This window comes from Schistocerca piceifrons, chromosome 4 (genome assembly GCF_021461385.2).
Source record: "Schistocerca piceifrons isolate TAMUIC-IGC-003096 chromosome 4, iqSchPice1.1, whole genome shotgun sequence".
Taxonomy (NCBI): Eukaryota; Metazoa; Arthropoda; class Insecta; order Orthoptera; family Acrididae; genus Schistocerca; species Schistocerca piceifrons.
The window spans coordinates 153,287,824-153,298,916 of record NC_060141.1 but is presented as its reverse complement, the minus strand read 5'-3'; the positions used below and the strand labels follow the sequence as shown (position 1 = coordinate 153,298,916).

At 42.5% G+C, this 11,093-nt stretch overlaps 1 protein-coding gene across 1 annotated transcript in view; it reads left to right on the top strand.

The window, feature by feature from the left end:
- The first annotated feature begins 3,854 nt into the window (after positions 1-3,854).
- Positions 3,855-11,093, top strand: part of LOC124795687 (submandibular gland secretory Glx-rich protein CB-like) — an 83,125-nt gene continuing 75,886 nt past the window's right edge. Inside the window, exon 1 of the mRNA XM_047259767.1 lies at positions 3,855-3,928. Within this exon, the coding sequence (XP_047115723.1) occupies positions 3,855-3,928 (74 nt within the window). The remainder of the gene's footprint in view (positions 3,929-11,093) is intronic.

Here is an 11,093-nt window from a genome sequence, read left to right as displayed (position 1 = left end):
CAAACAGAAAAGGAGCGGTGAAAGAACCTAAGTTCAATTAGCTGAAGCAATTTCTATAATATGCCTAGTGAGACTTAAGAAAAATAAAACATACCATCATGATTAATAGCAATGCATACCACCCGTACATATCATAAAATATTCTGATGTTATCGTCAATATCAGTAGGCCTATCTATATATCTATGTGCATAATTAATGATGGTAATGGCCTAGGTGCGTCCTGTTTTATACAAATAACTGGGGCCAGTAGAAGGCACTAATGCTAGGATACATGAGTAGATAGTATTGTAAATTGAATATTGAAATGAAATATGTGTGATCTATAATTACAATTATTTCATATGGCAAACATAGCGTCTGACAATAAAACATTAACTGTCACATGAAATAATTATAATTAATAACTACACATATTGCGTCGTAACTACTGAATTTACCATACTAGTTACTCATACACCCTACCATCAGAGCCCTCTACTGGCCACAGTTATTTTTGTAAATACAGGACGCACCCACGCCATTACCAGCATCTATTACGAACCTAGATATACAGATATTGATATTGACACTTACATAAGAATATTTTTCTCGTATGTATGGCTGGTATGCACGGCTGTTGATCATGTTAGTATTTTTTTATTTTCCTTATGTATCACTAAGCCTGTTACAGAAATGGTTTGTGCTAATTGAACTTGCGTTGTTACACCACTGTTTTTCTATTTGTAGCTGATACGAAGGTGGTAATGGCCGAAACTGTTAATTGTGAATTTTACAACTTACGTGATCAAGGTGGTCATCTACAAATTAAGTGCGATAACATGATCACGAACTCGTTTATTGAATTCATGTCTTCAATAGAGAACAAAGCAGGCCATTCTTAACGGTGATATATCTTCAGACATAAAAGGAGCTGCAAAGGTACCACATAGGGTTTTTATGCTTCTATTGCTGCTTACAATGTGTGTATGTCACATAATTAATAACCCTGGAAACTCCCTGTGACTGTTTTATACAAAGACATCGTAGCTACAGAAACTTCCAGTGAAATTCGGGCAAACCTGTAGAGTATCATGTTTGACGCAAGGATTGGCAGTCAACTCTCAACATAAACAGATGTAACTTAAAGCGCATAAATTGACGGAAAGACCCATTTGTTGTAAGGGAATTGCGCTGTAGCAGAACCTGTAATCAGGCCACAGCCACAGCCATCTGGCGTTGCTTAAAAAAGTGCTTGATCAGCTGAAGCGACCGCCTCCTTGACGTCAGACGTCCGCGTGCTATTGCACGGGCTGGTATTCAGGATGTTTCTACAGGCCGACCTGCTGTCGATTACGACAGCAGCCTAGATCTTGGCCTCTGTTCCACATCGTTTGGAATGACACACAAACGCAGCTATTACCGTGAAGTCGGCAGACAACAGCAGCATTAAAGTCCGTCCGAACCAACTCGTCGTCGTTGAACAGCAGGGGCAGATATGTCAGGTCCAGTCTACGACAGTTCGCGCCGTCACAGTGACACAGCCACGTCTACTGTCTTTAGCCTGAGCACCTGTATGCTCGGGCAACTCAGCACTTTGCCGCCGTCTTGGAAGTACGACGCGAATTGTCAACGGAGGACTTCTCGACCTGGGACAGTGTACTGTGACACAGACAGACCCACAGACAGTTACTGCCCGTAGGCTGCCCATGGGAATCTCTGAATGCAGCAGGAGCGGCAGCAGCTGTGTGGTCCACAGCAGCCAGAGACTGGCGTACTGGGAGACGCTTTGATGGAGTGTTCACTTCGCCTGCCATCATTACTTGCGGTTTCCAAGTCCCATGATTGTAAACAAACAGCAGTAAAGAAGTTATTTTAACTTCAACAGGACCCCCTTCTGTGGCACGCCACGTCCTTTTCTGCAGAGAGTCACTGTCCACGACAATCACATTGTAACCAACCCTGAAGAGGCCAAGCATCCACTGCAGCACTATAGTATTTGTTACGCGATTTCATAACCATTACTGGAAGCAGTCACATCCATTAAATATCTGACAGTATGCACACTGAAAGATCTAAAGAGTAACAACGGCATAAAACTACTCTGAGAAAGGTAGGCGTCTGACTAGGTAGATCACGCACAAGGGAGGTGGCTTACAAAAACCTCGTTCGACCGACACTTGAATCTTGCCCGTCAGTCAGGGCCCCGAACGAGATTGATAGATGAAATAGAGAAGATAAAAGAAAGAGCAGCACGTCTTGTCACAGGGTCGTTTAGTAAGTGTGAAAGAGTCACGGAGCTGATCATCCAACAGTGGCAGACCCTGCAAGAGAGACGTTCTGCATCACGGTGTGGTAGGCTGTTAAAATTCTTGAGGCGAACGTTGCTTTGAAAAAGTCAACAGATGTTTTGCTGCCTCCTCGATATATCCAGCGATAACACCGTGAAGGTAGAATCAGAGAGGTTCTAGTACACACGGAGGCTTACTAAGAACCGTTCTTTCCGCGTAGCATTCGCGACCGGAACAGAACAGCGGGAACGTGACAGTGTTGAACAAAGTGCCTGCCGCCGTACACCGTACCGGGGGCTGCGGAGTATAGATGTAGACGTAGAATGAACGCGATATCTTCCATTCTCCGAAATTTCTATGAACTGGCAGCGTGAATTCAGTTCAGAACAAAAAAAAAAAAAGAGCACTGAGTTCAGTTATATGTGAAAGGAGCCCTAAAACAAAAATATTTTCTCTGTCGATACGGGGTTTTGGTACACTACAATTCTACCATAAATTTATGCTATCGAATAAAAAACTGTGAATATCACTCTATGGAGATCCTTAGAAGGAAATGAAAGTACAGCGAAAATAGTAGCAAGAAAGGCATACCTAAAGCAAAAGAATTTGTGTCTTTTTCTGAAACAGTGTTTGTTTGAAATATTGTCGGAATTTTGTACATTTACTTTGCATATTTTTTTTTCAAAACTTTATACATGTGCTTACATAAGGCATCCTTTAGTCAAAACCTCATCTGAAAAATGGCTCTGAGCACTATGGGACTTAACATCTGTGGTCATCAGTCCCCTAGAACTTAGAACTACTTAAACCTTACTAACCTAAGGACATCACACACATCCACGCCCGAGGCAGGATTCGAACCTGCGACCGTAGCAGTCACACAGTTCCGGACTGAGTGCCTAGAACCGCACGGCCACCGAGGCCGGCACCGCATCTGAGTTCAATGAAATTTTATATTAACTTTTTGTTGCTCCCGGCTACCATCAATGTGCCGTCAAAAAGTATCACACAAAATAAAATTGAACATCATAAATTTGAAAATGTGTTTTTGAAATCGTAAATTTCAAATTACGCAATGAATAACAAATTTGTTGCATTAGATTTTGTACTAGGTACCTTTATAACTAAATCGTTTCATCCTTCTCCTGTCAATAGTTTTGCAATATAAATACAAATAGTAATTCAACCATAGCACTGAAACCACTAATATTCAGAAACTTTAAGCTGGTAACACTGCAAGATGTTTGACTAAATTATTGTTCTTACTGAGATTATTATCTGTGTATTTTCTGAGTACCTGGAGGAAACGATAAGAAAGTTCATGAAAAACGAGTTTTAAATGTTTAGGAACAATTACAAATAGAAATAGGTTAACGATCTGTTAGGACACTGATGATGACAACGGACAATGAATATAAAACACCGTCAGTTAAACTGTGGCATACTAATATTTAAAGATGAGTCACAAGCACCGTACGTAACAGGGCGCTTCCTCCAGAGAATCAATAAAGCATAAAGAGATGTGCCACATTTGAAGACGTGTTTAAAAGTTCATCTCAGCCGTGACGCCGAATAGCGGGACGCCATGGTCACCCAAGCTATTATGGCTGTCAGTCTGAGCTGTCATGCAGACTCTTCGCCGTCAGTAAATGCAGGCGCGTAAGCCCCGCAAAACATGACGAGAGTTACACTTTGGTAAGTCTTTAGATCTCACAAGAGAAACCAAAATTCTGAACTTCCTTTGTTCACGGTCTTTTATTTTTAAGAGCGCCACTGAATGGTTAATTTTATGGGAAGTAAATTTTATCTCACCCTCTTTTATGTTCAGCCGGCCGAAGTGGCCGTGCGGTTAAAGGCGCTGCAGTCTGGAACCGCAAGACCGCTACGGTCGCAGGTTCGAATCCTGCCTCGGGCATGGTTGTTTGTGATGTCCTTAGGTTAGTTAGGTTTAACTAGTTCTAAGTTCTAGGGGACTAATAACCTCAGCAGTTGAGTCCCATAGTGCTCAGAGCCATTTGAACCTCTTTTATGTTCGAGATACTTGATAAGTCACGGTCAATCACTACTGTGTATAACTGGCTTCGTCAAGAGCCCATAGGCAGATCAGTGGATTTTGGCGTTTTGGTTTTCAAAATATTCTTATGAGCTATTAAATATACAATTTTTATAGTAGCTTCGTATTTTATAAGCGTATTAGTGGACCACAATATTATTGGGCCAGAAAATGAGGGAGCTTCGGTCGGTTCGTGTGTTTACAAGTGCGCTTGAATCCCATCAGTCTGTGCTCTGCTGTTCTAAAGACTAGGCAACTTGCTCGTGAAGCTGACTGGACGTCCACTGCTTACAAGACAATCGAAAAACAGGATATGGTTTTTGTTTTACGTCATCCTGCGTTTCCGATAGCAGTCACGCGAGGCCAAGGACAATAACATCATGGTCGGATAGTACCAAATTAATGGAATTGAGAAGAGATTTCAAAAACTTTATATAACCAAAACAGAAAAAAAATTGTATACACACCCCACCGATTGTGACTGAGTAGTGGCTAAGACAATGGATTCGCGTTTAGGAGCACTGGGATTAGAGTTCACGAAAGGCACATCAGCCTACATGATCTACACTTTCAGCGCTGCCCTAAAACAAGTCAGATGTGTATGAGGAAAATTCTTAAAATATTGGCTTTTTCTGGCTCCGTTCTCTGCATGAGCTCTCTACGGCATTACGAAAATTAGAAGCTAAATGGCCAGTCAGAGATGCGATTCGCCCCAAATGTGACTCATATTCTCGTAACAGATCGTCCAGTTGAGAAATAACGTGGCCAAGAGACTGTCGAGTTGACTGCAGTCTCAAGAATGCTGGTATCTGCTGATGCTCATTGATAATACACAGTCTGGTGGTAAACGAGAACTGAACAGCTTCTGTGTGCCTGAAGTGGATAGCTACTGCTGTCTGTAACTGCCTCGAGGAGAAGAACACAGAAAGTCGTTACTGTTTCACAATTGCTTCGTGTTGTAAAACTTACGTAACAGGAAAGCAGTGAGCTCAAAACATGTCTGTCATCGTGAATCTCTGCTGGCGTCACTAGGACTGTTGAAATATCAGAAGAATAGAGTTACCTTGATTGTGCTGAAAGCAGAACAATTAACGTTTCGAGAGGGCATATGGCACTCTACTAACAAACAAATAAACTGAACATTAACGAACCTTTCTATCTTTCCTCTCTCTCCAATATTTGCTCGTTCTGCGCCTCGTCCATGAACACAAATGCAACACAAAGTAAAAGTTACATAAATATACAATGTAAGCAGCTATATGTACGGCCATCTGTATAAATGTGCGAGATTTCAATACTAACGAGCAAAATTCCTTATACTTAAGTAATATGTCTCTACCGAATGCAAAATATTTTTGGGAAAACGTAATCCATGTCATAAAATAATAGATTAATTGAATCCTGTAGGGTGTGTGTGGTACAAAACTGAAGTGCTACCATGAGACGTTAGCTAAAGCCCTTAACTGTTAAGCTATGCTGTAATATATTGACCTGTATCCCGGAAAAAACAATATCTGGAAACGATATCTGACCACAAATATTTAATGGAATAGTTACAGACACATACGGTTACTTAATGTAGGCGCAACGGAAATGAATTTTACAAAGTTAACTGTTCAGACATTAAGTAATATGAAATTTTCCACCAATAAGCTGGACAAAAATTAATGCCTGTTTTCGTTTTCGTCTTACAGACCAATCGGTGCAAACGAGAATGTTTCTTCTTATCTGTTCTCGCTGGACTTGGAGTTGAAATCATAATTAAACCAATACTTATTTGAGCCACTAAGATCAGAGCGCAACTTAAAAAAAAAAAACGTAATCTTCTTCTAATAGTGCAATTAGAGAGTAATACCATTTATTCCGTAATATATTTCACTTATACGACAGATCATTACACATTTGCATTCAGAAATCATCAGTCTTCCAGAATAGCAGCGACAGCTTACCTTTCCCAAATGAAACCTGATTCCATGCAAAGAAACAGATTTGCACTGCTAATGGGTCGAATTGTAGAATGTAAGTGATTTAGTTTAGTTACCAGTTCATGCCATCTCAGAGTACTGATGTAATGAATCCAGCGTCAACAAATGTGCATGAAATATAATTTATTGCCGTATGTAGCTGCGTTAAGTAAAGATAATGAATAAAATGACTTGATTTGGACGAAATAATTCAGACAAAAGTATTGCAGATAAGTACGTGTATTATTCTCAAAGGTTTTCACCTGCTCGCACGGGTTCTCAAAGTAGCAAATATAAATAAGATTCTCACAGAGAGTAAACAGAATCACATGTTCTCAATCCACAACTTCTAACAGGTCAATATTTTTATGTACGAGTTGGTGATAACTTTGTTTACAAAGATAGTATTTGATTCTATAATCAACTTTCATTTAATAAAAAGCCGAGCAACTTACTATCTTCCATTTCACCATGCGGAAGAATATTATCGCTAGTAGGCACAACGACTGGTCGTAAGTTAACTCTGCAGATATTTAAATATACTTTTGAAACAACCTATACATTTCCTTAATAGTTATGAAGGCGAATACTTGAAAAGATCTTACCCATTTTATTCATCATTACAGAAACCCGAAACTACCTCACACCGATACTAGATAAAGTCAGACTGCGCTCAAATCAAACACTACAGAACTTGATGACAATCAGCAAAGAACAGAGAATGCACATTCGAACTATAGTATCTCTTGGTTACAAAAACCGCGAGCGATTACCATTGGCTGATGGCACAAACCGACCTCCAAAAATGCAACAATGGAGACGCAAGGAGGTGGTTCAAAGAGCTTATTTGGACTAATGGAAGCTGACTCTAGCAAAAACATGCGAAGTATTTCATAGACAAACTCGCGATTGAAAAAGAGCAAAAATATTCTGAGCAAGAACTGAAACTGCAAGTGAGCGGGCAACATACAGTCCTTAATAAGTACCGAAATATGTTAAGATGGAAAGAGAGTATATGCTTCCTGAAACGTCGCAAACACACTGCGACACGACGCTGAAAGAAACCCGACAATGTAATGCGCTGACATGCCACGACAACCTTCATTTGCCTAGTTGTCTAGAGTGTAATTATTGAAAGGTGAAGCGAAAGAGCCCAGAGGTTCTTCAAGACAATTACCTCAAAATATTGAGAATGAATTCGAGGTTTGTCGTTCTGTTTTCATCAACAATGTGGCCTATTTATTCTTTGGGTATTTACAAAGAAATGAATGAAGGATCGAGTTTTAAGTATTAGTAGACGTTAGTTCCAGAAACGGACAATGGTGAATTCATTACCTACAATGCATGGTTGTAATAATAATTTATCACCCAAAGGTCTAACGTCAGAAGAGTGGACTACGAATCTTATAAAGTATACAGTATTGACACATTGCGCGTACTCTTCTCGGGATGCATACCTACCCATTTAGGGATACAGGGTAGCTCTGTTGGCAGGATTACACCACTTAACTGCTAAAGGCTAAATGTCCCATGTTCGAGTCCCTGGCCGGCACACAGTTTTAACCGAGTGCAGTGGTCAACTTGCCTTCAGGAAGACGACAGTTCAAATCCATATCCGACCATCCAGAGTTAGGTTTTCCGTGATTTTCCTAAATCCCTCCGTGTAAATGCTGGGCTGATTCTTCTGAAAGGAAACTGCCGATTTCTTTCCCCATCCTTGAAACAGTGCTCTCTAACGCTCTCGATGTCGACTGGACGTTAACTCTAATCTTCCTTCCTTCCTTCATTCGGAATATCCTTTCTCTCCTTACTCTGGTGACGTCACTACTCTTGACGACTTCTTACGTGGCTTCTTGAAGAAAGAAGTGCTGTCTGAGAGACCTACCATTACTGATTACTTAGAAATCAAGCTATAGAATAGAAGTTGAGAAAAGTGAGCAGGCGCTCCTTAGAAGAGTAATAGGTAGCTTCTATAAGCAATCACAACGGAACATTGAGCTGTTTCGTAGACACTTGAGCGACATTTTTCTTAAATTGAAGGCACAATATAACTGCAGTAATGTGTAGTAATATGACAGCTTCATTCGGGCAATTTTGATATTCCACAATCGCTTTTATTCAAGTTAATTAATGGCTCTGCGAAAAAGATTGGTCCCATATTTAGTTTACCAGCTTTAGTAATTGCGTTTCTTTGAGCTTTTTTATATCGTGGTATATATGTCACACATTAAATGAAAATAGACCTAGGGCTACCCAAGTCACTTCCCCCGCAATTCAGCAGTCTCGTCAAACACGTAAGTCTTCCAGACACACCCAACAACGCCAGAGTTTGCCGACAGCAAAAATACGAGCAAAAAAGATACATGCCATTACTACGTAGCCTGCTCTCTTTCAGACTTCTCTGCGCTGAAGCATGAAACTCAGATGTTATACCCTTTTACAAACACGATGCGAGTCGCACAGGAAACTGTAATCTTAAATTCGTTTCAAGCGATTTCCGGTGGAAAAAGTCACGCCGCAGATACCGAGAAGAAAGTCGTGCAACGGGCTAAATAGCGACGCCGAGCGCGTAGGTGGGGGCTACCCGGGCTTAACGACGAGAGCATCAGTGTCATTCGGCGGCTACACCGGTATTAATGCCTCCATAATGTGATTGATACGCCGGGCGGCGGCCGGCGCTGTTACGCGCGAAAGCACTCGCCGGCTCGCCGGGCGGGGTGTGAGTTAGGGCCCGCATTAGTTGCGGTAATTCGGGCGCTCGGATTCGTCAATCACAACGAGTGGACGTGACTGCGTAGCTGGCCGCGGTCAGCCTGCTCGGTCAGTCAGGAGCCGCTGTGCCTGCGTGGCTTCCGCCGCCTGCGTCCCTGGAAACGAAAAACGCGACGTGCGGTCTGCGCCGATGCTAAATCGACAGCGAGCACGCGATCTCATGAGAAAACTGGGAGCGAGACTCAAATGAAGAAATGAAGCATCACTGTTTAATTATGATGCAAATATGCCCTCCTGGGGCAGGTATAAAAAAAAAGAGCAAACCTTTTCTTAGTCCCAGACATATTTCTGCTGTTGGAAAACCCTGTCAGAAGAGATGGGCAGCGGCATAGGCTGCTCTTCGGGAACATGCAGGACAGAACTCCCTAAATAAAATTACGCGTCACTCCTCTCCACGGACCCTACACTGATGCGACAAAAGTCATAGAACAGCGATATGGATACGTATAGAGGACGTGGTATAAAAGGACAGTGCATTTGCGGAGCTGTCATTCGTACTCAGGTGATTCACGTTAAAAAGCTTTCCCACGTAGTTGAGGCGGCACGGCCGGAATTAACAAACTTTGAACACGGAATGGTACTTGCAGCCGGACGAATGGGACATTCCGTTTCCGAAATCGTTAGGGAATTCATTATTTCAAGATCCACAATGTCAAAGGTGTGCCGTGAGTGCCAAGTTTCAGGCATTACCTCTCACCACGGACAGCACAGTGGCCGACGGCCTTCACTCAACGACCGTGGCATCTGCGGAAGTTGTCAGTGCTAACAGACAAGCAACACTGTGTGGAATAAGCGCAAGAAGTCAATGTGGATCGTGTATGACGAACGAATTCGTTAGGACAGCGCGCAAAATCTGGCGTAAATAGGCTATAGCGGAAGACATCGCCTGAAGCGCCTTTTCTGGGCTCGTGGCCGTATCGAATGGACACAAGACGACTGGAAAACTGTGGCCCGCTCAGATGAGTCCCGATTTCTTTTGGTAAGACCTGATGGTAGGGTTCGAGTATGGCGCAAACCCCTCGAATCCATGGACCCAAGTTGTCACAGGGCACTGTGCAAGCTGGTGTTGGCTCCCTAATAGTATGACGCTGTTTACATGGAACAGACTGGGTCCTCTGGTCCAGCTGAACCGATCACTGACTAAAAATTGTTATGTGCGGCTACTTGGAGACAATTTGCAGCCATTCAAGGACTTAATGTTCCCAAACAATGATGGAATTTTTATGGATGACAATGCACTAAGTCACAGTGCAACAGTCGTTCGCAGTTGATTTGAAGAACATTCTGGACAATTCGAGCGAATGATTTGGCCACCCAGATCGTACGACACGAATCCCATCGAACATTTATGTTACATAAACGAGAGGTCAGTTCGTGCACAGCCGGCCGAGGTGGACGAGCGGTTCTAGGCACTACAGTCTGGAACCGCGAGACGGCTACGGTCGCAGGTTCGAATCCGGTCTCGGGCATGGATGTGTGTGATGTCCTTAGGTTAGTTAGATTTAAGTAGTTCTAAGTTCTAGGGGACCGCCGGCCGGAGTGGCCGAGCGGTTCCAGGCGCTACAGTCTGGAACCGCGGGACCACTACGGTCGCAGGTTCGAATCCTGCCTCGGGCATGGATGTGTGTGATGTCCTTAGGTTAGTTAGGTTTAAGTAGTTTTAAGTCCTAGGGGACTGATGACCTCAGAAGTTAAGTCCCATAGTGCTCAGAGCCATTTGAACCATTTCTAGGGGACCTAAGTCCCATAGTGCTCAGAGCCATTTGAACCCTGTTTGTGCACAAAATCCAGCAGCGGCAAAACTTTTTTAATTATGGATGGCTATAGTTGCAGCATGGCTCAGTATTTCTGCAGGAGTCCATGCCGCGTCGAGTTGCTGCACTACACCGGACGGAAGGAGGTCCTATACAATATTAACAGGTACCCCATGACTTTTGTCACCTCAATGTATTTTTATTTATTTACTAGCTTGCAAGCCCGGCATTGCCCGGTTATTCATTATGTGAATTTTCTATTCGCAATGAAAACAAAAACT